The sequence below is a fragment of the Felis catus genome, chromosome E2 (assembly GCF_018350175.1).
Source record: "Felis catus isolate Fca126 chromosome E2, F.catus_Fca126_mat1.0, whole genome shotgun sequence".
In the NCBI taxonomy this organism is placed as follows: domain Eukaryota; kingdom Metazoa; phylum Chordata; class Mammalia; order Carnivora; family Felidae; genus Felis; species Felis catus.
In genome coordinates this window covers 10,105,938-10,131,667 of record NC_058382.1, presented here as the reverse complement: position 1 = coordinate 10,131,667, position 25,730 = coordinate 10,105,938, and the positions used below count along the sequence as shown (strand labels likewise).

Here is a 25,730-nt window from a genome sequence, read left to right as displayed (position 1 = left end):
GTTGTTTCTTCCACCCACCCATCCATTTCTTCCTTCAGTCGCAGCCAGGCCACACGGGGCTACAAGCTCATCCCCAGGGCGCTGCCGCGTGGTGAGGCTGGGTTGGATTTGCAGGAGTTCGGGGGAAGGAGAAGAAAGTGGGGACTGGAGAGATCGCTCGATCCCGCCCTCTCCCTCCCCCCCCCCCCCATGGGATTACAGAGCACACAGTGGATGTAAATGTTAGCAAGGCGAAGAATCCTAACAAAAGCTAATGATTTGGGGACACTTACAAGGTATCAGGCCTTGTTTGAGTCTTTTTTTTTTTTCTCTCTATCAACTCAGTTTTCACACAAACTCCAGGACGTTGTCATTATGCCCATTTTCCAGATGAGGAAACCGAGGCACAAAAGGGCCAAGTGATTTGTCTGACGTCTCAAGCTAGTGAGAGGGAGCCAAGGTTTGAAGAAGCCCGGCCATCTGACTTCCAAATGACCAGGCTGGCTGTCGGCACAGGGCCCAACGCGGGGCTTGATCCCACGGAACTGTGAGATCGTGACCTGAGCAGAAACCAAGAGTCAGATGCTTCACTGACTGAGCCGCCCCGGCGTCCCTCCTCCTCTGTCTCTTACGAGGACACTGGTCACTGAGGTTAGGGCCCACCCACCCAGACGATCCAGGATGATCTCCCCTCGAGATCCTTAATTTAATTACATCTGCAAAGACCCTTTTGCCAATAAGGTCAAATAAGATCACTTTTGTAAAGTTTCCAGGGTTAGGACGTGGACATATCTTTCTGGGGGGAGGGGGGCCACGACTCAACCCCCCTTCAACTCTTCTCCATATTATTATTATTATTATTGCTGGCGCTGGCATAATTCTTACTACCTTGAAGGGCAGTTCCGTTCGGGGCTGGAACCAAGTGAGAGACTCCGATGTGGAAAAGTCCGCAGAACACAGAAGGCAGTGACAGTGAGGGGTGGGTGCCTAATAATTGCACAAGGCATCTTATTGTGGCCCCCCCCCGCTGCCTCCCCAGTGAGTGCGCAGGCTCTTGTCCCCTCTGGGGGGGGGGGGCGGAATCTGCAAAGTCATGGAGAGAAAAGCCCTCCCTCTCTGGAAGGAGCGCCCTTGGACCGGAGGGGGCATCCCCACTGGCCAGTGGCCTTGCCTAGTGTCCCTCAGGGGCAGAGGACGAGCCCAGCGCGCTGCTGACTTCCCTCTGTGCGCCCTGCTGTGACAAGCCTCCGGCTCTGTTCCATCGAGGTTCGTTTTCTTTCTGCACCTGTGGACAGGTGGCAGGTGGCAGGGTAACCCTCGCCATCCCCTTTGAGATTAGAGTTCCTCCCTGACACCTTGGGTGGCCCTTAGGAGACAACATGGGGCCGGGAGATGGGAGCCACAGCGGAGTGAGGCAGAAAGCATCCCCGGGAGGACAGTCAAGTGTCAAGCTGGGTGATATTTAGATGTGGGGCCATTTATGGAGTTGGTGGGGGGGTGTTTTCTCTCACCCCCAACTTCTTCTTGCTAATAATTGTCAGTACTTGACCAGCCGACGTGACATCGTGTATGCGCGTGCGCCCGCACCCTCTAGTCTGTCCTCTAGCGCTTAGCTGCATCTGACGCAGGATTGTCTTGTTTTGTCTGTTGTCCGACACCCCCACTAAGACGGGCGCTCAGGTGACAGGAACCTCTGCCTGTCCCTTCCCTGCTGGATCCCTAGAGCATCTGGTATACCGTCGGTACTCAATAAATGTTTCTGGCTAGACGGACCAAAAACAAAAGCGTGACAACTCTGGGGCCAAACTGCGCTGCCCAGGTGTCATCCATGGATGACCCCTCGTCATCCATTTAATGGGCTTTATAATATATATATTTTAATATTTCTTCATTTTTGAGAGAGAGCGGGGGGAGGGGGGAGACACAGAATCCCAAACAGGCTCCAGGCTCTGAGCTGTCAGCACAGAGCCCGACATGGGGCTCGAACCCACGAATGGTGAGATCACGACCTGAGCCGAAGTCGGACGCTTAACTGACTGAGCCAGCCAGGCGCCCCTAAAATATTTTCACTCTTAGAACTGAACACGACATCATCCTCTCAAGGAGAACGTTCCTGGGGTGCTGCACCCCACTAGCACCCCAGGGCCAGGGCAGACATCTCCCTGATGACCTAGGTCTCCCAATCCTTGGCCTTGGACAAGGCCTGGCTCTAAGGCCCCTCTGGGTACATGTTGGCGCACTGAGGACCCAATGCAGAAGGGAGGCAGATCAGATAGGAAGTAGGACTTCCTGAGAAGTGAAAGGGGGGGGGGTGTCTCCAGAACAAGACGGCCCCGGGGGGTGGAGGGGGGTTTCATCCGCTGCTGGGACGTTGCCCCCTCGCGAGCTCGGACCCAGCACCTGCTCCTCTGACCGCCCCTGCCCCCCATCTCATTCAGGGCGGCCCTGCCTCCCAGCCTCTCCAGCCCACACCCCTGCGTCCGCGTGGCTCCTCCCCCCTCGCACCGGGTCTCCGGCAGGGCCCCGCTGTCACCTCCTGCCTGGACTTTTCCAGTCTCTTCCTCAGCTGCCCCCCCCCCCCCGCTTCTGCTCTCACTCATGACATTTCTTTTCCCACTCAGCAGCCAAGATGTCTTTAGAAATGAGGAATTCGACCAGGCCCCGCCCCTGCCCCACCCCCCCCATCACTTCTCATCTCCTTGGAGCCAACACCAAACCCCTCCCCCAAAGCCCCTGCCCATTGACTCCCCCCCACCCCGCCCCTTGTGCCTGCCTCCCCCCAGTCCCGCAGGGACCTTCTCTGTCTGGGTCACCGACGTCTCCCAGCCCTTAGCACATACTACTAGGTACTCCCCCATTTTTTAGGATCGAGCAGTTTGTTGATGTTTGTTCATATGTTCTCATTAAATGCATACGTGGTCCCAAAAAGTAATTAAAATAATCCCGAAGGCTGTACGAGGCAGAATAAGTCTCCCCTTGCCGACCAGGTTGCCTGAAAAAAAAGAACCCAGTTCCCGAAATCTCGCTAAATCTGGAGACGATCCACTTTTGTTTTTTGTTTTTTGTTGTTTTTTTTTTTTTTTTTGGAAGTCCGTCGTCCACACCCAAAGAAAGATAGCTTGTTACCTCTTTGCTTATTTATGTTTTTATGAGACAGAGGGGGCGCAAGTGTGCCAGGGGCAGAGAGAGAGAGAGAGAGAGAGAGAGAGAGAGAGAGAGAGAGAGAAAGGACTCGCCCAAAGCAGAGCCGGGCTCAGGCTCGCCTCACGTGGGGCGCGAACTCACGAACCATGAGACCATGACCCGAGAGGGAAATCAAGAGTCAGTCGCTTCGCCAACTGAGCCGGCCCGGCGCCCCCCGCTTGACCCTGTTGAAATGGTTTTCAGCTCGCTGGCATTGTGGGACCAGCGCTTCCTATGTCTTATCGTAAATTACATCCTACAAACAAAAGATCCCACGAAACACCTCTGCCTGGTTGTTTGTAGGGAGAATAACTAAGCGGTTATCGGGGGCGCACCCCCTGGTCCCCCGACCCTCCCCGGCCAACCACAACCTCTCCCTCTGGAGTCGTTTGGAGACTCAACGACCTCATCACGTTCATCCTTCTCTCTCTCTTTCCCTAAGTTTGTGTGTGTATTTCTTTATTTAATGTTTATTTTTGAGAGAGAGAGAGAGTCAGAGCACAAGCCGGGGAGGAGCAGAGAGAGAGGGGGGGAGCCACAGATACCAAAGCAGGCTCCAGGCTCCCAGCTGTCAGCACAGGGCCCGACTCGGGACTCGAACTCACAAGCGGAGAGATCATGACCTTGAGCAGAGGTCCGCCGCTTAACCGGCTGAGCCACCCAGGTGCCCCAGAATGAGAATGCTTTTTAAGTTTGTTTATTTATTTTGAGCGGCGGGGAGGGGCAGAGAGAAAGGAAAGAGAATCCCAAGCCCACCCTGTGCTGTCCATGCAGAGTCTGATGCAGGGCTTGAACTCACGAACCACAACACAAGATAGGACCGGAGCCAAAGAGTCGGGCGCTCAACCAGCTGAGCCACCCAGGCACCCTGGAAGAATAAGGATGTTTAAGTAGAAGTCACTGGAACACACACACACACACACACCCCACTCTCAGTGTGCACCAAAATCCTTGTTCCTCTCCTTGATTTCCCCCCGGTGACAGGGAGCTCACTATCTACCAAGGGGACATGTTATTTTTCCCCATTTCTCCCTTCCCCCTCAGGCCCCAGGTGCTAACTGCTCCCTGCTCTGCCGGCCCTGGGTGCCGCACCAGCCCTCCTGGATGTCCCCAGACCTTGGTCAAGAGCCCTTGGCGAAAAGCTCAGTTCTCAGCTGGAGGGCCCCCACCGGCTACACACCCCAGCCCAGACCCTCTCGTGTTTCTTCGCACCCCTGGCTTCGGAGCTGCAGAAGAATGCAGGTAACCACAGGGCAGCCCACCCATTTCACAGACGGGAAACTGAGACCCCTAGTGGTGTGCATCCGAGTCTCCCGGCGACTCTGTGAGTAGCGTGGAGGTAAAGGATTTGGGGTACCTCCTTAGGAAAGACCAAAGAGGGGCGCCTGGGTGGCGCAGTCGGTTAAGCGTCCGACTTCAGCCAGGTCACGATCTCGCGGTCCGTGAGTTCGAGCCCCGCGTCAGGCTCTGGGCTGATGGCTCGGAGCCTGGAGCCTGTTTCCGGTTCTGTGTCTCCCTCTCTCTCTGCCCCTCCCCCGTTCATGCTCTGTCTCTCTCTGTCCCAAAAATAAATAAATGTTGAAAAAAAAAAAAAAAAAAAAGAAAGACCAAAGAGCTTTATTTTTGCTTTAGCAGCCACACCAGACCGTAAAACTGAGCATCTTTTTCTTTTTTTAAAGGCAACATTCATTTTTAAACAGCAGTAATAAATCTATTACAGGTTAACATTAATAACGGTTTTAAAATTTATGTTCCCATACAAAACATGTTAGCGAGAAGACTGTCATTATCTCACACTTTTGCAGAGTTCTGTAAAGTCCGGCATTACGGAAGACAGCCGGACCCTCAAGGCCGCTCCTGCGTGGAGCCTATTGCGATATCGCACGCCATGCAGCTTCTGGAAAACTCCACCGGGCACCAGTGCCAGAACAAGGCGCGAAAGGCAGGAAAAACATCTCGGTGCGCAAATCTGACCTGGAGAAGGTCTCAGGAACCAGTCGCCAGGTCACGCTTTGAGAACGTCCAGATGAACTTCTGTAACGCTTTCTGCCACGCTATGAGGTGTGTACTAGATGGAAATTTACCTCGTTTTACAAAGAAAAAAACGGGGGCCCAGAGAGGTGAAGCTCCTTGCCCAGCGTCACACAGCAGTAAATGGCAGACCTGGGGTTTGAACCTGAGCAGTCAGGCCCTTAACCTTGACGAGATCTGTGTGTACGTAATCATAGATCAATTGCATAGCGTGAGTGCTCCTCTCAAGGCCTGTCATGGCACTTCCCCGGGCCACACAGCCAGGAAGCGGTGACAGTGGCGATCGGGAGATAGGAGCCACTGATCTGGGCTTGAATCCCTACCCTGACGCCCGATCAAGTCTCGCCGGGGATAAACAGGAAAATATTATTGGCTGAGAGACCAACATAATCAGGCTGTGTGGTCTCTCTCTGCCTCAGTTTCCCGAGCTGTAAAATGGGTTTAGCAATAGAGCCCCGCTCAGAACTTTCCTATGGAGAAAAGAATTAGCAGAACGTAAGTGATCCCTGGCTGTTAATTGGTGATTGTGAACAGGTTGAAAAGTGTTCCCATCAGGGAGACCTGGCTGGCTCAGTTGGTAAAGCAGGTGATTCTTGATCGTGTGGTCGTCACCTTGGGCATAAAGCTTACTTTAAAAACACAAACAGGGTTCCCACCAGCTAGTGCACAGGACTGTTCGGAGGTGTGTGCCTCAGTGTCTCCATCTGTCCAACAGAGACAGGCCCATGCTCTCTGTGAGGCCCTGCCTGCCTGGCTCTCCTAAGACTCCATTTGCATTGGTGGCCTTGGGGTCTCCTAGGAGCGGTTAAGCTCCCGGAGCCCCTCATGCCAGGCCGCTGAAGAGGCTTGGGAGGGACAGAGGTGGACAGGGCCTGGCTTGCACGCCTGGATCCCGGTTCTCCGTGGGAGGCGCTACAATCCGAGTTCTTATTTATGATCTGATAGGAAGCTCGGATGTTGGGGTTCCCGTCCCTGTGATAGGGGGAGGATGTCAGATCCCAGGATCCTGATTTCTGAAGTTCTGCGGATACCTGGGTCCCAGTGCGTGAGACAGCCTAGGTCCAGACGCCAAAGCCTGGCCTTATGAGATGGGGGGCCCTCGGAGGGCGGGGTCCTCTTCTTATGGGGAAGGGATACTAACATCCTGAAATTCTCTCCTGGGAAAGGAGGGTCTCGAACACCTGGCTTCGCGTCCCTGGCGCGGGTACTGAAGTTTAAGTCCTCCGTCTACAGGGGGCTTGGGTGCACGGTACCCGCCGTGTCCCGAGGGGGCTGCTGGAGCACGAGGTTCTCTTGGACGACTAAGGTGCCAGCTCCTCCCGGTGGAGTCTGGAGACTCCGGGGTTCCCCTGTCGGGGCAGGGAAGCTCCGACTCCGAGGTTCTCATTCCGGTGGGAAGGGGGCCGGACCCCCGAAGCTGCCGTGGGGGGAGAGGACTCGGACGCCAGGGCAGCTCGGGAGTCCCTGGCTGGGAAGCCCCTACCCCGGCAAAGGCCGGAGAGGCTGGCGTTGGGCGGGACCGAAGGGGCGGAGACTAGGTGGGCGGGGCTCCGCAGACGCCGCCCCCGCCTGCCAGCGCGGTCCGCGCGTCTCCAAGTCTGCGAGGCCGCGGTGGGCGCGGAGAACCGAGCGCCACCGCACGCGCGCCCCGCCGAGCCCGGCCTGCCCCGGGGTCTATGGGGCCACCCCTCTGCGCCGCCCGGCCGGCCCCACGCCGCGCCCGGAGCCTGCCCTGCGGCCAGGTAAGGGGGCTGTGGGTCCTGCGGGTCGGGGACGCCTGGAGGCTGGCAGGAGGGGACAGGGAACTCCTGGGTCCTGCAGAAATAGGGGGGCCGGAACTCCAGCGTCCTGGGGGCTAGGGTGTCAGGACGCCCGTATCCTGAGGTCGGGGGAAGGGGCACACGGATGTTTGGGTCCTGGAGAAATAGGGGGCTGGGTACCTGGACACCAAGGTCTAGGGCATCTGGACACCTGGTTGGAGAGGCTTGGGGGCGGCCTGGATCCTGGGGGCAGGGTGGGGGAGGGAATGCTTAATGCCTAGTCCCGGAGGAATGAAGACCTGAGTGAACACGTTCCTGGTTCTGGAGGATCTGGATCCCGGGACACCTGGGCCCCGAGTGTCGGGTCCATCCTGCGGGCGTCCTCTGGCTGGTGCTCTGGCCACTGCGTCGGGGGCTGTGGCTCGCACGCCCGGGTCTTCGGAAAGGAAGTTGCGGTTGCGGAGATCTGGCGGCCCGGACACATGGCCCCACCCCTAGGGGCTGGGGGGTGGGGGGTGGTCCCTGGGCCGGGCATGGGGTGGGGTCCCTGCCCTCTCCCTCCCCCCCTTACCTCCTTAGCCCAGCCTGGGAAATGGGCGCCCCGCGGATGCGAGCGCTCGGACTCGTGGGATGGGCTAGGAGAGCGGATCCCCGGAACAGAGGGCTCTGGGGGCAGGAGCCGGGCGCGCCTGGGCCCCGGCGAGGCGCCTGCCCCCCGCCCGCCCGGCTTGGGCATGCTTGGCACGCAGCGCGCGGGCCGGTCGGATCCGTATGCGCGCCGCGTGCGCCTATTGGTATGCGGGAGCCGGCCCGGCGCGGGCGTGAGGCGGCCGCGCTGGCGGGCGGCGCGGGGGAGGCGGCGGCGGCGGCGGCGGCGGGGCACGTCCTCGCCCCGAGCTTCGCCTGGGGCCGGGCAGGGTGAGAGAGCGGCGGGCTCCGTCCCGGGGCCTCCGGGAGGAGAAACTGAGGCACCATCCGGCCCCAGCTCCTTGCTGGGACCCCGAGCCCCTCACGGACCTCAGTTTCCCCAGCAGGTCCCCGGGGTACCCCCGCAGGCACCGAGCGCTGCCTTCCCGCGGCAGGAGACGCGGGTCTCGAGGCTGCCCTGAGTCCGCCTGAACCCGCCCCCCCCCCGCGGAGATGGCGACCCCGTACCCCAGCAGTGGCGGCGGAGGCGAGGTCAAGTGCGGGGGAGGTCGTGGCCGCAGCGTCCCGTGGGACTTTCTGCCTGGGCTAGTGGTCAAGGCCCCGCCCGGACCCTGGTGAGCAAAGCCCCGCCCCCCGGGCCGTGGCCCCGCCCCCAAGGGCGTCCTGGGAGAATTCACACTCGGCTTTCCGCCCCGCCCTCCGGAGCTAGAATTTCTTACCCCGGGAAGCTCAACCTTTGTTCTACAAACAACCCCCACCACGTTCTGTTCCTACCCCCCCTTCCTCAGAGTTCATACCCAACGTTCTCATTTCTCCCCTCTGCCTCCTCCCTCCCCGCGCCCCAGAATTGATTTACACCCCGGGGTTCGGTCCCCACGGCCGGGTGCAGCATCCACACGCGGGTTCCGCCCCCACCTCCAGTGTCGAGCCCACTTCCCACGTCCCGACCCCGTTCCGAGGCCCCGAGGGCAGGGCTCCCCCAGGCCGCGGACCCCTGAGCGCCGGGGGCCCCGCTGACGCCCCCTCCGCGCCGCCCGCCCAGCCTGCAGGCGCAGCGCAAGGAGAAGTCCCGTAACGCGGCGCGCTCGCGGCGCGGAAAGGAGAACCTGGAGTTCTTCGAGCTGGCCAAGCTGCTCCCGCTGCCCGGAGCCATCTCGAGCCAGCTGGACAAGGCGTCCATCGTGCGCCTCAGCGTCACCTACCTCCGCCTGCGCCGCTTCGCCGCCCTCGGGGCGCCGCCCTGGGGACTGCGGGCCGCGGGGCCACCGGCCGGCCTCGGTGAGTGCGCGTGCGCAGGGGACGGGGGCGGGGGGGGGGAGCAAGTGGGAACGTGAAGGGCCCACCAGCTTTTGCCCAGTTCCTTCTTGGCCGAGAGGGAGCACGAGGTTTGGAATCCACCAGATCCTCTGTGTGTCGCTATCAGGTAGGTGGCTTCTAGTCTCCGAGCCTCCGTTTATTCATCTGTTAAATGGGCACACGAGGTAGGGATGAGTTCATGAATTTTGGCCACCAGGGATCAGACCACTAGTAAATGCTATTATTTTTATTAGGGAAGATGAATCATTTTCACAAAGGAGGCCCGCAGCTCCATGGGCGGGACAGAGGGGGCCCAGCCTGGGCCTCCTATCCACTCATGGGCAAGAAACCCCCTCACTCAGACTTGAGCACAAGGACTCTGGAGTCAGAATTCCCAGTTTGGGAAAGCGGGAGGGAGACAGTATAATGCGGCAGGTGAGACGGAGAGAGCTTCAGAAAGACTCTCCTGGGTCCCTGCCCACCCTCCCACCCCCATCCCGGCCACTCCCCAGTGTTGTGACCCTGGGCAGGTCGCCTTACCTCTCTGTGCCTCATATGTGAGATGGGAATCCTGATGAAAGTCCGCACACAGACGCCCGGAGAGCCCAGAAGGAAGCCAGGTGATGTGTGCAAAGAGCCTGGATATACCGGGCACAGCCTGGGCAATGAGTATGTAGCGACCCTTAGTGCCACTGGTTGCCTCGCGGAACCTGCAGTTTCTTAAGCACCTACTGTGTGCCCGCTACTGTTCTGAGTAGAGGAGCCAGCAGGAAACAAACTTGAGAAAAGTCCTGCACAGGCTGACATCCCAGTAGCCAAGACCCAATAATGAAATGAACAAAGAAATGCAATGTATCATCTGTAAAAACATAGAATTAGGTAAAGGACAGATACAGATACACAGATACCGACTTTTATTGGAATTCAATTTTTTTAATGTTTGTTTATTTTTGAGAGAGAGAAAGACAGAGTGTGAGTGGGGGAGGAGCAGAGAGGGAGGGAGACACAGAATCCGAAGCAGGCTCCGGGCTCCGAGCGGTCAGCACAGAGCCCGACGCGGGGCTCGACCTCACGGACCGGGAGATCGTGACCTGAGCCGAAGTCCGCCGCGTAACCGACGGAGCCCCCCAGGCGCCTCTAGAATTCAACTTTATTCCCGATGGATGCATAGCAGTGTTATGTTACTGTTATTGCTTGTTTTATGTATTACTGCTTCACTCAACTAGAAGACAGTGAATCGTGTAAATCTGAGGTGGCAGGTGACAGCGACCGGGCACCCCAGGCGACGGGGCCCCCCAGAAGAACGGGTGTCCTTAGGGTGAGGTTGGAGGGGCTCCAGGTCCCCTCCTGCCCCCGGTCCCAGGGGAGGAGGTGGGGGGGGAGAGAAAATAGCATTGATTAAGCTCGCAATAAATCACCATTTAAATTTAAATAATCCGGCTTCCCAGGCGGTAATTAGGCGAATTGACTGGCGCCCAGAGAATGCGGCATTAGCGCGGCTGATTACTGTCATTACCGCGAACAACATGTGCGCCGGCGGGGGGATAAACATCTTGTCTATTGTCCCGAACGCCGGGAGAGAAAGGAAGGGAGGGGGTGTTGAGATAGTCCCTCCGGCGTCCAGCTCCCCCCCCCCCCCTTCCACCACCTCCCGCTGCCCGGATGGGCACTTGAAGGGGACAGGAGCCCGCTGAGGACACAGCACCGAGGGGGCAGACCGCAGACTCCGTCGAGGCCCCCCTCCTGTACTCCTGGGGAGCACCCCCCTCCCCCTCCCCCCGGCCCCGTTGGGGAGGTCTGCGTGGACTCCCTCCCCGGATCCCCTAAAGTAGGCATTTGGAGGCATCTCCTACCTCCCAGGGGCCCCAACAAGAGGTCAAGCGCCTGTTTCCGTAGTTCACACGGGGAAACTGAGGACAGGGTCTTTGCTAGTCAGAGAGCAAAGCCGTGTGTCTCCCATTCTGTGGCTTCCTCAATAATATAGACAAATAACTCGCCATTTTTTTTTTTTTTTTTTTTAACTCACTGAACCCAGGGCGCCTGGGTGGCTCAGTCAGTTAAGCGGCCGACTTCCGCCCAGGTCAGGATCTCACAGCGTACGAGTTCGAGCCCCACGTCGGGCTCTGGGCTGACAGCTCAGAGCCTGGAGGCTGCTTCGAATTCTGTGTCTCCGTCTGTGCCTGCCCCTTCCCTGCTCGTGCTCTCTCTCTGTCTCTCTCTCAGAAGTAAAGAAACATTAAAAAAAAAAAAAGTGTTTTAATAAAAAAATAACAAAACTCAATCCTCTCACAAACACTAGGAGGAGAGCAGTGTTGATTCCCATTTTATAGAAGTGGAAAACTGAGCCCCAGAGAGGGGAAGCCGTTCACCCATCGGTCGAGCCTGGGCCCGGCTGAGATCCAAACTGTCTTCAGAGTGCACGTCCTCAGCCTCCAGACCTGGCACGTCCATAGGTCTCCGGGGATCTTGCGGGTCTCGGCCTGTCTCTGGGCCTCCCTGTGTGTCTGTAAAACAGATGCGGAAGCCTAGCCCTGGACCTCCACGTCCGGGGAGGAGACAGCCTGGATCTTAGATCAGTGGTCGTCATTCATTCAGCATCATCGAACACTTCTCGGTGCCAGGCCCTGTTCTAGGGACAGGACAAAGTCCCTGACCTCAAGGGTGGGCCTACCAGCCCTTCGTGGTGTGCCCACTGTCCCTCACCTCTCTGATCTCATTTTTCTGCCCCTCTCACCTCTTCAACCCCCCCCCCACACTACCACACACACACACACACACACACACACACACAGTGGCTATCTCGCTATTCCTCAGAGAAACATGTTCCTACCCCAGGGCCTTTGCACTTGCTGTGCCCTCCCTCAGGAGCTCCCTTCCTTCCAAAAGTCAGCTCTTCAGGGAGGCCTGCCCTGACCACTCTGTTAAAACTGACAACACCTTTGTCCCCCCAGTGCTCTCTTGTCTTCCTTTCCTGCCTTCTTTCTTTCCAAAGCACTTATTGTCTATTGTGTCTCTCCCCCATGACACCGTGTTCCCCGAGCATGGGACAGTTCCTGGGGCACAGTAAGGGCTCCCTAAGTATTTGTTGGGTGGCCATGGAACAGAGTGAGGGGAGGAGGGTTGACATCTTAATTCACAGGTCAGGCCCAGCCTCACTCTGAGGAAGTGACCTTTGAGCTGAGACTGGAAGGAGGTGAGGAAGCAAGCCGTGACAAAAGCTGGAAGGAAAGCAGTCTGGACTGAGGGAATATGTGCAAAGGCCCTGAGGCAGGCAGTAATCCGCTTACTGGCTGCAGGGCACAATGAGGCCAAGTAGTCAGAGAGAAGTAAGTAGTTGAGGCAGAGAGTAGACAGCCGGAACCAGGCCCTGCAGGGCCTCGTGGGCTTTGGTGAGGACTTTGGCTGTTAGCCCAAGTGGGACGGGAGCCAGAGGTGGAAGCAGGGAGCCCAGTGAGGACGCGAGTGCAATGGTCCAGGCTCCTGCCTGGTGGGGCAGCTAGACCAGGGCGGGGGCCGTGGGGTGAGGGGTGGTGGGAATCAGGAGAGGGATGTGCTGAAAACAGCCGTGGGTGGGAGAAAGAGATAGGTCAGGGCCAACGGCAAGGAATTACCTGGAAAGGTAGAGGTGCCCCCAAGTTATCCACCGTACCTGGTAAGAATAAGGGCAGGACTCGGGAATTTGGTCCCTACCGTGTGCCTGGCTGTGTGTTGTTCACACGCACGAACCCATTCGCGCTCTAGCATGAGACCCAGTTTACAATTGAGGCTGAGGAAGGTGCCCCATCTGGCCCGCGGGGCCTGCCCCTCCTGGGAGCAGGGTTTCCCTCTCTGGACTTCATCCCCACCACGTGGTCGGGGAATCTCTCCGGGCAATTGAGAATAGGAGGTGATCGGACCCCTGGGAGTCCCCTTCTCCCCTGGGTCCCTCAGTCTCAGCTCTGTGATGACAACCAGGACAGTTTTTCTTCTCCAGCGGCCAGTCAGGCTCCAATAAAAAGCGCAGCGAATGTTTGTTGAGTGAGTGAGTGATGGTTGGGGGTTGGGCGTGAGCAGGGGGCAGATCTGGGAGCAGTAAAGAGCCACCTGCCGAATTTGGGGGACAGAGGAGCTGAGGCATCTGCCTGGAGAGGCCGGAACGCAGAGGAAGGAGTCTGGAGTTGGGTTTGGGGAGGGAGGGGGGGCTGGGGGTAATAGGACGCATCAGTCAGCGAAGGGGACCGACCCCAAAGCTCCCGTCCCAACGGGGGAACAGCAAGCCCTCCCCCTGCGCACCCCCCTCATCCGACGTGCCCATTAACGCTGTTAATTGCAGCCGTTCAGTCTGACCTGGGCTGATCCTGTGAGCGGGGAAAATGAAGGAATTAGCAAAAATGACAGGGGAAAATTGCGACAATTAGCAGGCAGCATTGTTCCTGCCTGTCACCCGGCTGGTTCGCGCTGCATCTCGGGGGAGGGGTCCCCATCAGCACCCCCCCCCTCCATTTATTGTTCCTGGTGCTCCAGCCAGGGGTGGGAAAAGGGTGCGAACAGCGGGGGAGGTGCTCCCGGGAGGAGGCGTGGCTTAGATGTCTTGTGGGGGGGCTGAGTCCTGATGGGGGCGCCGGGGCGGGGGTTTGGCCGCCTGGTGTTTTGAGGGTCTGGAAATAACAATAGTAATCACACTATTAATACTGATCCTGGCTCTGTGTTTGGGAGCACCTGAGGTGTGCCTGGCGGGTGCGGGGCCCTTTCTGTTCCTTGTGCTGAGTGCTCAACCAGCCTGTGAGGTCCGCGCTCTTTGCAAATCCACTTGACAGAGGAGGAAACTGAGGCACAGAGAGGTGAAGGGACTGGTCCCAGGGCACACAGCCAGGGAGGGCCGGCCCTGGGGCTGGGCACCAGACCAGGACCCTGAGGCCTGCAGGAGCCAGCCACTTGCCCACCCTCAAGGTCACGGAGTCCCCTGGCTCCCTGATCTGGACATAGAGCCCCTTGGGAGGTGTTTCTCTGCAGGGTCAGGGAGAGGGACCTGCGTGGGAACAGCCTCCATCCACCCCCCCCCAACTCTCTGCCCTCCTCTCTGCTCCAGACTGTGGGGGCTGGGGCGCTCTTTGCCCTTTGTCCCATTTGACATGACCTCCTGTCACTGTCTTTCCCTGTATTTCTCCTGGACATCTCCTTTCTTTTCTCTCCACCTCTTTTTTTTTTTTTTTTTTTAATGTTTTTTGTTTTTGTTTTTTTTGAGAGAGAGAGCCAGCCGGGGAGGGGCAGAGAGAGGGAGACACAGAATCCGAAGCAGGCTCCAGGCTCCTAGCTGAGCTGTCAGCACAGAGCCCGATGCTGGGCTCGAACCCATAAACCGTGAGATCATGACCTGAGCCGAAGTCGGATGCTTAACCGACTGAGCCACCCAGGTGCCCCTAGTTCCAGAACATTTTCACTGCCTCCTGAAAAAGCCCTGCCCACATCGGCAGACACTCCCATCCCCCCTCCCTCCCATCAGCCCCTGGGCAACGCTAATCTACTTCCTGTCTCCGTAGATTTGCCCTGTTCCGGACGGTTCATAGAAATGGAATCACACAGTGTGTGGCCTCTTGGGTCTTGAGTAATGTTTTCACTTTTTTTTTTTTTTTAAGTATGTTCCACACCCCACGTGGGGCTTGAACCCCCGACCCCGAGATCAAATGTCTTGTTCCTCCGACTGAGCCAGCCAGGCGGCCCTGGATTTTTTTAGTTTCTTGCTTGTTGTGTATCTGCCTCTGGCCTGGGAGGGGAGAACCAGGCCGCCCCGGTCACCTCGGTGGCCCTAGGACAGGGCCTGCCGCACAGTTGGTGCTCAGGGAGTTTCTGCCTGGATTGGATGGATGGACAAACGGACGGACGGACCCCTGTCTGCATCCTCTGGTGTCTCTCCCTGTCTCTGTGTGTCTCAGCCCACTTCTGCCCCTTCCACCCTTCCCCCCAGCCCGGCTTTCTCCCTGACGGGGCCCCGGGGTCCCCAGTACCCCGAGGTGGCTGCGGGACCGGGGAGAAGAGAGAGGGATTTGTAGCCTGGCTCGAATGGGGGCCAACAGGCCCCGGCCTCACCCCTCCCTTTGCCCCCAGCCCCCAGCCACAGGGGCCCCGTGGCGCTGGTCTCCGAAGTCTTCGAGCAGCACCTGGGAGGACACATCTTGCAGGTGAGGCCCCTTCCCTGCCTGCTGCCCATTGCTGCCACCTAGCGGCCACCTCTGGCGAGCAGCACCCTTTTCTCCAGCATCCATCCCAGCGAGGGCCCCCTTTCCGAGGGCCACCCGATCCCCTTCCCCTCCCCACCCACCCCCCCCCGATTAATCCATCCTAGGTGGAGATCCAGCTTTTAGAATCTCTTACCGCTTGCCTGCTGCACAGACAGATGCCCAGCGCTCCTCTCTCCGCCCCCCTATTTCTCCCCACTCTAGTCCCTGGATGGCTTCGTGTTTGCCTTGAACCAGGAAGGGAAATTCCTCTACATTTCAGAGACCGTCTCCATTTATCTGGGTCTCTCACAGGTAAGGGGCCCGCAGCGGGCTGCCTGGACTGGCCCGGCCACCGTCTCCCTTGCTGGCCCCTGCATGCCCTTCCTCTCTCCTGGCCTCACCATCCCAGCCCGAAAAGTGGGCTGCATCCATGGTTCCCGAAGTGCACCCCTGGGAACCCCACGTGGCCCCTCCTCACAGGCGAGAGGGGGGCTGTTAAAGTAGCAGGTCAATTTGAAGACGGCAAATTAGCAGAAAGGTCAGTTTGCCCATGAGTGTTTGCCAAATGCGCCATATTTACCAAAACTCGCTTTTTTTTTTTTTTGTTTTTTCCTCCACAATTGTAAAGAATTACAGCGATTTGCATCGTAAGGGCTTGGGTTTTGCCAACTTTGGAAGATTTTCTGTAGCGTTTTAGTGAACTGGCTTGCTTTTTTCTATCTCAGCCAGCTGTGTCTGCCCCCAGCTCCTGCAGCTGGCACTGAAAGGTAAAAGGCAGGGGAGGGGGCGCCTGGGTGGCTCAGTCGGGTGAGTGTCCGACTTCGGCTCAGGTCATGATCTCACAGTCTGAGTTCAAGTCCCGCGTGGGGCTCTGTGCTGACATCTCAGAGCCTGGAGCCTGCTTTGGCGTCTGTGTCTCCCTCTCTCTTCCCTCTCAAAAATTAAATATATATATATATATATATATATATATATATATATATATATATAGCAGAAACGGACTCCCAATCCGGGGGGGCCTGGCTCCTTGTGGCCTTCCTACTACCAACACATTCGGTACAAATCACTATCCTCGGTTATCGCTATTACAAAGGTTTTGGCAAATGGTAAATTTAGAAAATTCAATGCTAGGTATTTGGCCTTTGTGAGCACCTTTGCAGTGAGTTGTTGGAGATGCGTGGAGGAGGAAGACCCTGGAGGTAGGGGCATGTGGCCAAGGGGAAGGGAGGGAGGGAGAAGTGGAGGAAAAGCTGGAAGCTGGTGCAGGGAAGGGTTTAATGAGGAGGAGTTCGGAGGGATGAGGGACAGAGGGGAGCCTGGGACCCCAAGCCCAGGGGCAGTGGGAGCTCTGAGAGGTTTCTGAGAGGAGGCGGGCCATGGTCAGGTGAGTAATTTAGCAAGGGTGTTTGGGGACTGAAGGCCAGAGCACCAGGGAGGACCCTGGGGCAGGAAGACAGCAGAGAAAAGTTGGGGGCCTGGACTAGGGGAGGTGTGGAGGGAAGGGGAACTGCTCTGAGAGTTTGGGGTGAATTCAGTGTGAAAGTCCGTCTGATTAAAAAGTTATTCTTGGTTTGTTTTTTTTTTTTTAATGTTTATTTTGAGAGAGAAAAAGAGCGAGCAGGGGAGGGGCAGAGAGGAAGGGAGAGAGAAACTCAAGCAGGCTCCTCGCTATCAGTGAAGAACCCGATGTGGGTCTCTAGCGCAGGAACCCGTGAGATACGGACCTGAGCCGAAATCGAGTCGGATGCTTAACCAACTGAGCCACCCAGACGCTTCAAAAAGTTCTAACTCTTTAAAGAGCTCGAGAAACATTCCACTGCTTGCATCCTGATTGCCATTCCTGCGGGGACATCCTGTGATTCATTTCAGGGCACAGTTTTTTGCTGTGAGTGGGTGGGAGTTGGGTAAATGGAGGCTACGACAACCCAGTACACAGCTTCTTAATAGAGTAAGCAGGTGCAGAAAATCCTTAACGACCGCCGGGTTTGAAGTGGGAAGGCTTAAGAAGAGCCTAAAAGTTTGTATCCTTCTTTTTAAAAGGTTAAAAAGCAATCTTAATAAAAACACGAGGCTGGCGTGAAGCGCGCCTGCAACCTAGGCGAGCGAGCCGGAGGCTGAAGGCCGGGCGAGTGGCTGCGCGCGCATCTTACCCGCCCTCTGCCGTCCCCTCTTTCGCCGGCAGGTGGAGCTGACGGGTAGCAGCGTCTTCGACTACATCCATCCTGGGGACCACTCAGAAGTGCTGGAGCAACTGGGGCTCCGGGCCCGGACTCCCGGGCCCCCCACGCCGCCCTCCGTCCCCTCCTCCTCCTCCTCCTCGTCTTCTTCCTCGCTTGCAGATACTCCTGAGATCGGTAATTCCAGGGGCCCCAAAGTCACGCGGCCTCAAGGGTGTAGGGCTTGTTGTTACAAAACCCACTCTCCTTCGAGTTGTGCAAAGTTGTGCAAAATGCATCAGAGTCTGAACCAAGGCAACGCGACTTGGCTCCCGAAAACTGCCTAAGCTGCCCAAGGTTGCCTGGCTCCCCCGGAGCCGAGCTTTGGAAAGGCCCCTCTTGCCACTGCTTGTGGGGGACAGATGGGACCAGGCTTTGGTAACAATAAAGCCTGCGCTTCACGGGCTCTACCCATGCTGCGCCTTTAACTGCGTAATTGGAATCCTGATCACCACCCCACAAGCGGGGAACTATCACTGTCTTCATTTTGCAGAGGTGGAAACTGAGGCACAGCGCAGAGAGGTTAAGTTAATTGGCCCGGGTCACACAGCTGTACGTGGTTGGTCTGGACCGCGGCCCGGGTTTGTTTGGCTCTTGCATCCGTGTTTCTAGTCCTTCCCTGCAGTGGAAAATTCCAGTCCATGTCAGAGAAGGAGGGTGTTGGGAGATTACCCTGGAAGTTTCTTTTAGCTCTGAGATGTGGGGGGACTAGGAGGTTAACTTTCCCGGAAGGAGGATTTTCTTCTGTTGGGTTTGCTTAACAGCAAAAATATCTGAGCTATCATCAGGGCCTGCACGCTTGGGAGATGTTTGTGGGTCCACTGGGGAAGGTGATTAGGTTTGCATCGAAGATTGAGAAACAGGTTCGTCTGGCGGTGAGCAGTTACAAGAATGTATCATGGGATTTACAGACTAATCTGTATTTGTGAGTCTTACTTGATTCTTATACCCAGAGCCCCTGCTCTGTGCTGGGGAGGGCTGGGGACACAGTGATGACAGCATCCCCAGCCCTACCCTCCCTGTGCTCACAGTCCGGGTGTGGGCAGGCTGACCAGTCCCTAGAGAATGATAATCCAAAGTGGTCGGGGCTGGGGTGGGAGACCCCGGAGGGATGGCTGACCCAGCCTGAGGGAGGGGGTCAGGGAGGGCTTCCTGGAGGAGGAGCTGTCTACCCTGAGACCTGGAGGCTGTAGCTAGAGATGGTGTCAGCGGGAGGCAGTTCTTGCGGAAGTTTTAGGCCAAGGTGAGGAGCTGAGCTTTCTCCCAAGGGTCCTAGGGAGGCATGGCAGTTTCAGGGCAGGGAGGGGCCGGGGTCATAGCTGAGCTTTAGAAGAGACCCGTTCAGCTGTAGCTCAGAGGGGAGGTTAGTCTGCGACTTCAGTGAGGTTGTGTAACCCTCAGGCTGTGGCCTTGACCTCGTCTGGCTAGATGTACGGGGGGGGGGCAGGGACGGCCTGTGTGTGTTTCTCCTTCAGGACCTCCTAACCTTCCTTCACTCTCCACCCCAGAGGCCAGCCCCGCCGAGGTGCCTCACTTCTCCCGGGCCCAGGAGCGTTCCTTCTTCATCCGCATGAAATCTACCCTCACCAAGCGGGGGCTGCACGTCAAGGCCTCGGGGTACAAGGTGAGGGTCAGCTCTCTGGCCCCGGCTGCTGACTCCTGGGTCTCCTCTCCTGCGGGGGACGGGGGCGGGGGGGGGCTCCCACATTCCTGCCAGCTATGTCCTTGTGCCCCGGCACCGGCGGGGTGGTGGCCTCGCCAGGCCTCTCCTCCAAGCCCGCCTGTTGCCCACAGGTCATCCACGTCACCGGGCGCCTTCGGGCCCGCTCCCTGGGCCTGGTGGCTCTGGGCCACACGTTGCCCCCAGCCCCACTGGCTGAGCTGCCACTACACGGACACATGATCGTCTTCCGCCTCAGCCTGGGTCTCACCATCCTTGCTTGTGAGAGCAGGTACCGGGGTCGGGGGGCCGAGGCGGGCGGATGGGGCCACACGGGGGAGCCAGGGCTGCGGGCAGGTGGGGGGGGGGGCTTTGGGGAGCCAGGGGGGCACAAGAGCAGCGAGGGAGGAGGTCCTGGAAGGAGGGGGCCGGGGGGCGGGGCCTTTGGGGGTGGGGCGGGTCGCGCCCTGCACCACGCGGTGGGGAAAATTAAATCGCGAAATAGCCCCCACGCTCCGAGTGCCTTTGGGGAGCCCGGGGCCACCCCACGAGGCCCACAGCCACTCCAGGCGGGACGCTGGTATGACACCGCCATTGTACCGAGGGTTAAACTGAGGCCCAGAGCGCTCCAGAGCAAGGTTTCGGAGCTGGGGGTTCCAGAACCAACCCTGCCTCTTTGCCCCCAACCCTGTTGTCTCAGAGCCCTTCTCACCTCCTCTCTCTGTCGCCCCCTGTGCTCAGAGTCAGCGACCACATGGACCTGGGGCCCTCAGAGCTTGTGGGCCGCAGCTGCTACCAGTTTGTCCACGGCCAGGACGCAGCCAGGATCCGCCAAAGCCACCTGGACCGTGAGAACCCCTGTCTGCCGGCACCCCAGGCCTGAGTCCACAACCCCCCCCCCCCCCCGCCCCGCTGTGCCCTGCACCCTGGGCAACAGCTCACGTGTGGGGTGGGAGGAAAGGGGCCGTGGGGTCTCTCGGGCCCACCCTTAAAAATCCAGAAGGCCCCCCAGCCAGGTTGGCCTTCAGTCCTTCTGACTCTGTCTCTCTCCGTCCCCCCCTCTGTCTCCTCCCTACCGCCACCCTTTCTGCCCCTGTCTCCCTCTCTCGCCCCCGCCTTCCTGTCCACCTGTCTCTCTGCAACCGTCTCACCCCATCCCTGCGCTGGGCCCAGTGCTGGACAAGGGTCAGGTGATGACCGGTTACTACCGTTGGCTGCAGCGAGCCGGGGGCTTTGTGTGGCTGCAGTCCGTGGCCACCGTGGCCGTGAGCGGGAAGAGCCCCGGGGAGCGCCACGTGCTGTGGGTCAGCTACGTGCTCAGGTGAGGGCTGTCCCCGGCCGGCCTCACCGGGAAGGGGGCTTGGGGTGGAGGCTCTTCAGGGAGGGCTTCTCGAAAGGACAAGAACCCAGAGGGGCCTGAAAACAGGAAGGGGAAAGGGGACAGTGAGAGGAGAGGCTTGGAGGTGGCGAGACCTTACCTGCAGGGGGGCGGCTTTGAAGTGGCCTCAGCCCAGGCAGAGGGTCTGGATTTGATTCCGGGGCACTGGGGAGCCACGGCAGGCTTCAAGGCTGGAGAGGGCCACAGTCAAATCTGCTTTGTGGAAAGACCCCTCAGGCTGCCTCGAAGTGAGAGTCCTGAGGGACGCACGACGGGGGCTGGGAGCCCAGGGAGGAAGTGGGGGCAAGTCCCGGAAATGCCAGGCAATGCTGGCGGAGGAGGGGAAGAGCTGTCTGCTGCCACCCACGTCTCTGGCTTTTCTGGGCCCGGATTTGGGCCCCTAAGAGGAACAGCGGCCTGAAAGGAAGATGCTGGGGACATTTAGTTGGTGGCATCGGGGGCAGGGGGGCACAGGCTGCCCGGGTCTGGCCTCGGATGACAGGGCTGTGGGGCTAGAAGCCAGCTTGGAGCCTGGGGGTGGTCCAGTGATGAGCCCTAAGTACCATGGGGTGGGGGCTCTACCCGACCTGTGTTGTCCCCAGCCAAGCCGAGGGTGGCCAGACCCCTCTGGACGCCTTCCAGCTTCCAGCCAGCGTGGCCTGTGAGGACGTGTCCAGCCCTGAGCCAGAACCCACAGGTGAGCCCCACCTCCCACCCCCCAGCACCCCAGCCCCCGGGGGAAGCTCCCAGGGGCCTCTGGGACCTGCACTCTCCAGTCCGGAAGCCACCAGCCACGAGTGGTGACTTATGTTCAATTAAAAATGAACGGTTCAGTTTCTCAGTCACACCCGCCACATTTCGAGGGCCCCGTAGCCTCACGTGGCCAGTGGCTAATGCGGTTGGACCATAAAGATACGGAACATCATCGGGGAAAGTTCTGTTGGACAACACAGGTCTAGACCACAGATGGGAAGACTGAGGGCTGGGGACGTGCACCCGCAGTGCCCTTTGTATCTCCCTCTTCCAGAGCCAGAGCCTCCGGTGGAAGGGAAGCAGGCTGCCCCCCTAGACAAGGATGAGCCCCCTCGGACCCGGGGCAAACGCATCAAAGTGGAGCCTGGCCCGGGGGAGTCCAAAGACCCGGAGGACAGCGCGGAGGAGGAGCCGTCCAGCCACCCGGCCCTGCCGAGGCCCGAGTTTACTTCTGTCATCCGGGCAGGGGCCCTGAAGCAGGACCTGGTGCGGCCCTGGGGCCTGGGGCCTCCTGGAGACCCCCCACCTTCCCTCCTCCACGCGGGCTTCCTGCCCCCCGTCGTGCGGGGCCTGTGCACGCCCGGCACCATCCGCTACGGCCCTGCGGAGCTGGGTCTCATGTACCCGCACCTGCAGAGGCTGGGCCCGGGGCCCGGCCTCCCCGAGGCCTTCTATCCCACCCTGGGCCTGTCGTACCCGGGGCCCGCGGGCACCAGGGTGCAGCGGAAGGGTGACTGAGGACTGGAGAGCGGCCTCCAGAGCCGGACCCTGAAGGAGGGGCGGGGCCCTGAGGGCGCAGGGGCGGGGCTCACGGCCCCGATGGCCCTCCCCGAGAATTAAACACCTTCTCCCCCTCCGTGGCTCAGTCTCCCGGGGCCTTGGGGCCCCTCGCTCCTTTTCTTTCTCCTTGGTTACCTCCACCTGCTTTTACTGATTCCCATGCCCGCCCTTCCCGGTCGCAGGAACCGCCACTCAGAATGTGGACAAGGGTCAGGTTTTAATGTCCCGGTCCTCGGGCCGTCCAGCGCCCGGCCATTCCCCGTGGCCCAGCTGTTCACTCCGGTGGCGGCCGGCCGGCTTCGTCGGGGCCTTCGGCGGTGGCGGTCCCATCGTCCTCGGGCACCAGTTCCACATCCAGCTCCAGCTGACCCATGTAGAGCCCGACGGCACAAGCCCAGAGCAGGCCCACGGCCAGCACGGCCCCCACGCCCGCCGCTGCGCCCCCCAGCGACAGCTGCATGGGTCCCCGCAGTGCAGCCAGGCCCACCACGTAGGAGGCACCGCCCCACACGACGCACAGGCCGCCCAGCAGGAAGAAGCCTGTGCGAGAGGGCAGGAGGCCACGGTCAAGGAGAGGCAGGGCCTGAGCTCCCAGGCTGGCACTGCAGTGGGGCGGATGGAGAAGCCGGGGTGGGGAGGGGGATGGGGGGGCAGGGCGGGGGTTCTGGGACCGAGGTGGGTCAGGGGACCAAGGTGGAGTTAGAGAATGAGGCAAACTCAAAAGCAGGGTAGGCGTCAAGAGTAGTACAGAGCCAAGGTCAGGGACATGAGAAGGTACCGGTATCAGAGGAGGTGTCCCGGATGGGGAGGTGGGGTTCAGGACCAGAGGCGGAGTGGGGAGCTGGTCTGAGAGCAAAGACAGGGATGGAGTGGCAGGGCCAGTCTGGGGCTGGGCCAGCATGAGGGGCTAAGACGCGACCCTCATCTTTGTTGGAAAGTCAGATCGGAGGGGACAAGGACCCACAGCCACCCCGTGGGCCACCCACTCGGGTGATCCAGTGGCCACAAAGCAGGGGCGGGTGGATGTAAGGTCCACAGTCACACGTGAAAATGAGGTGGCTTCTGGTGGGGGAGGAAAGAGTGGGTGGCGGTGGGACAGGGCAGGGAAGAATCTATACCCACGGGGGAGGTTGGGGGTTCTGCCCTCCTCAGTGGGGGAGCAAGTGCCCACACTCCCTGGTTGGGGCGGGAGTGGGGGTCTGCACTCACCGTAGGCAGCTTCCCGACCCATGTCACTCTGCATGAAGGAGATAACCCCAATGCCTGATGCCAGGAGGCCATTGCGGAACCAGGAGAGGAAGGCTGAAGGAAGGGGTGGATGGGGAGGGGAAAGAAATCAGCATCAGCCTGTCAGCCCAGACAGTGTTATCCCATTGCACCCCAAATCCCCACCCGGTCCTGACGGCCCTCCACTTAACCTTAACCCCCACCAAACCGTAGCTTCCATCCATCTGAGCCCTCTCCCCAAACTCTGCAGCACCAAAGATTCAACATAGTCTGCAGAATCTGCAGGAGAATCTAGGAACCAAAATTGCCGAACTTCTTTAATATATTTTTTAATTTTTTTTTAACGTTTACTTTTGAGACAGAGAGAGACAGAGCATGAACGGGGGAGGGTCAGAGAGAGGGAGACACAGAATCTGAAACAGGCTCCAGGCTCTGAGCTGTCAGCATAGAGCCCGACGCGGGGCTCGAACTCACAGACCGCGAGATCATGACCTGAGCCGAAGTCGGCCGCTTAAACGACTGAGCCACCCAGGCGCCCCCAAAATTGCCGAACTTAAATATGAGGACAGGAAGATCCCGAGGGGTCATCCTGGTCAACACCCCTCCTCTCCCCATACATGTGTGTATCCCCCTCCCGCCTCCCCGCTCTGGGACAAACTTCTGCACTTCAGGCCTCTCTCCAGCCTCCCCCTTCAGGGAGCCTCAAACGCCAATCATCTGCTACCGCGTGTGAACTTCCTGGCTGTTACTCACATCCATTCAAATCCCTTGTGTGGCGCTAACCGGCTGGTCCGGGTTACAAACCCCACACCCACTCCCCATCCACTATCGACACATGAGGCCCCTCCCCCTGCAGCCTGGATCACCTGGCCCTCCAATCAGCCCAGAGCTTTTCTTTTATTGGTTGTTCCTTCCTCCAATCCGGAACTCGCCCCCTCTTCTGATGGGATCCACGCTCCCGCCTAATGCAGAGTGGTCGCCTCTTGGATCTGAACTGGCTCCTCCAAGGCGGACCCCTCCAGTAGGCAACACCCCCGCCCTTCACCCTCTTCGGATGCCTCTCTCGCCCAGGCAGTGCAATTTTATAAGGCTGCCTGTCCTACCCCGGCCCACCTTTCCAATCCCCACTGCGTCCCACTAGCCGGACACCGTCCCATCCGCAAGCACTTCTATGCGGACAGACTGCGCTCTTGCAGCAAGCGCTTCCCTGCGCTTTTACGGAAGCCCTTCTCGCTCCGGAGTCCCAGCCCTGTTTCCAACAGAAGCTCCACCCCCTTCCCCCACTCGCGCGCGCCGACAGCTCGGCTATCCGGGACCCCCTGTCCCGTCGGGGCCGACCCCAGCCCCAGTCTCAGACCTGTCTCATGCGCCTTCCGGAGGAGCCAGGCGTCCGCACGGTCCAGCTCGGACACGGGGGGCGGCGAAGCCCCGGCACGGGGGCCGTGGCCGGGGGCGAAGGACCCTCGGGCGCCCCCGCTCCGGGGCCGCGGAGGCGGCAGCAGCACCCCCCGGAAGCGGAGCCGGGCCAGTCGGGCGGCCCGAGCCCACCACCAGCCGCCTCCCATGGTTCCCACTACGGCCGCCGCTCACCGCCCCGCCCCCACGGGCTCCCGTAGGCTGAAGCCCACGTCATTCAGGCATGACGGCTCACCCATTGGCTTGGAGAGCGCCACTCAGGGCTGGCGCCCACGGTCCATTGGTCGAAATAGCGGTGATTCCTCCTCTGTCATCTGTGCCGGTACTGCGCGTCCCACCTCGCTTCTGCTGCTGGACTACGAATCCCAGCGATCATTGCGCCCATAGAAGGCCGGTCTTGGGAAGGCGGAGGCATGATGTCTGCCGGGACTTGTAGTTTATGTTAATAACTTTAATTCTAATAGCCAATCAACAAAAACAAAACAAAGCTGGGGTACTTAATGCAGAACCTTTGCAACATCTGGAATAGCCCGGAGGAGAAAGTAAACCTCAACATTAATCCCACTGATGAGCAGTTACTGCTATCGGTTGTACCCTTGCCCTGTCTTTTTTCTAGGCAAATGTCAAGTGAGATGCCCTTTGACACATTAACTTTTTTCATAGAAGTCGAGAACATTGACTGATGGCATTGAATACTTTTCATAATTTTTACATTAAAAATATGATTGGGGTGCCTGGTTAAGCCGCCGATTCTTGATTTCCACTCAGGTGGTGATCCCAGGGTGGTTTGATCGAGACCCGCCACCGGCTCCACGTGAGCGTGGCGCCTGCTTAGGGTTCTCTTTCTCTCGCCCCACCACCCCCGCCTCCCTCCCTTCCTCCGCCCCTCTCCCCCTCTTTTGCAATATCTCTCAAATTAAAAATAAATAATTGGGTACCTGGGTGGCTCAGTCGGTTGAGCGACCGACTCCCCGATTAGGCTCAGGTCATGATCTGTTTTGTGAGTTCGAGCCCCACGTCAGGCTCTGTGCTCCCCTGCTCCTGCTGTCTCTGTCTCTCTTAAAATAAATAAACTTTAGAAACAAAAATAGGGGTGCCTGGGTGGCTCAGTCAGTTGGGCTTCCGACTTGGGCTCAGGTCATGATCTCCCCGTCAGTGAGTTTGAGCCCCGACGGGCTCTGTGCTGGCAGCTCAGAGCCTGGAGCT

The 25,730-nt window shown here is 59.0% G+C and overlaps 2 protein-coding genes across 6 annotated transcripts; one reads left to right on the top strand and one right to left on the bottom strand.

The window, feature by feature from the left end:
• The first annotated feature begins 6,791 nt into the window (after nt 1-6,791).
• Nucleotides 6,792-21,961, top strand: NPAS1 (neuronal PAS domain protein 1). 5 transcript variants are annotated; one of them, XM_011289788.4, is made up of 12 exons: nt 6,792-6,935; nt 7,988-8,215; nt 8,644-8,879; nt 14,982-15,055; nt 15,317-15,406; nt 17,277-17,448; nt 18,819-18,934; nt 19,105-19,262; nt 19,712-19,818; nt 20,144-20,291; nt 20,951-21,045; nt 21,376-21,961. In XM_011289788.4, exons 2-12 carry the CDS (start codon nt 8,094-8,096, stop codon nt 21,837-21,839), a joined length of 1,782 nt encoding a protein of 593 aa, XP_011288090.2. In that variant the 5' UTR covers nt 6,792-6,935; nt 7,988-8,093; the 3' UTR covers nt 21,840-21,961. The 5 variants fall into 5 exon arrangements, with proteins under 5 accessions (XP_011288090.2, XP_044902089.1, XP_044902090.1 ...); XM_045046154.1 differs by lacking the exon at nt 15,317-15,406; XM_045046155.1 differs by lacking the exons at nt 6,792-6,935; nt 7,988-8,215; nt 8,644-8,879 and adding an exon at nt 14,277-14,458.
• A 118-nt stretch (nt 21,962-22,079) lies between these two features.
• TMEM160 (transmembrane protein 160) lies at nt 22,080-24,715 on the bottom strand. The gene is made up of 3 exons (XM_003997619.4): nt 24,466-24,715; nt 23,091-23,183; nt 22,080-22,421 (listed from the first exon to the last, which is right to left on the bottom strand). Exons 1-3 carry the CDS (start codon nt 24,671-24,673, stop codon nt 22,156-22,158), a joined length of 567 nt encoding a protein of 188 aa, XP_003997668.2. The 5' UTR covers nt 24,674-24,715; the 3' UTR covers nt 22,080-22,155.
• Between the last annotated feature and the right edge of the window lie 1,015 nt (nt 24,716-25,730).

What these genes read in the sequence shown, in the direction of transcription:
- NPAS1 (XM_011289788.4), top strand. Translation starts at nt 8,094, where the DNA reads ATGGCGACCCCGTACCCCAGCAGTGGCGGCGGAGGCGAGGTCAAGTGC. An exon ending in AAGGCCCCGCCCGGACCCTG is followed by an intron (nt 8,216 to 8,643) that starts GTGAGCAAAGCC and finishes CCGCCCGCCCAG; the next exon opens with CCTGCAGGCGCAGCGCAAGG. An exon ending in TCAAGGCCTCGGGGTACAAG is followed by an intron (nt 18,935 to 19,104) that starts GTGAGGGTCAGC and finishes TGTTGCCCACAG; the next exon opens with GTCATCCACGTCACCGGGCG.
- TMEM160 (XM_003997619.4), bottom strand. Translation starts at nt 24,673, where the DNA reads ATGGGAGGCGGCTGGTGGTGGGCTCGGGCCGCCCGACTGGCCCGGCTC. An exon ending in CCGGAAGGCGCATGAGACAG is followed by an intron (nt 23,184 to 24,465) that starts GTCTGAGACTGG and finishes CCCTTCCTTCAG; the next exon opens with CCTTCCTCTCCTGGTTCCGC. An exon ending in GGGTCGGGAAGCTGCCTACG is followed by an intron (nt 22,422 to 23,090) that starts GTGAGTGCAGAC and finishes CCTCTCGCACAG; the next exon opens with GCTTCTTCCTGCTGGGCGGC.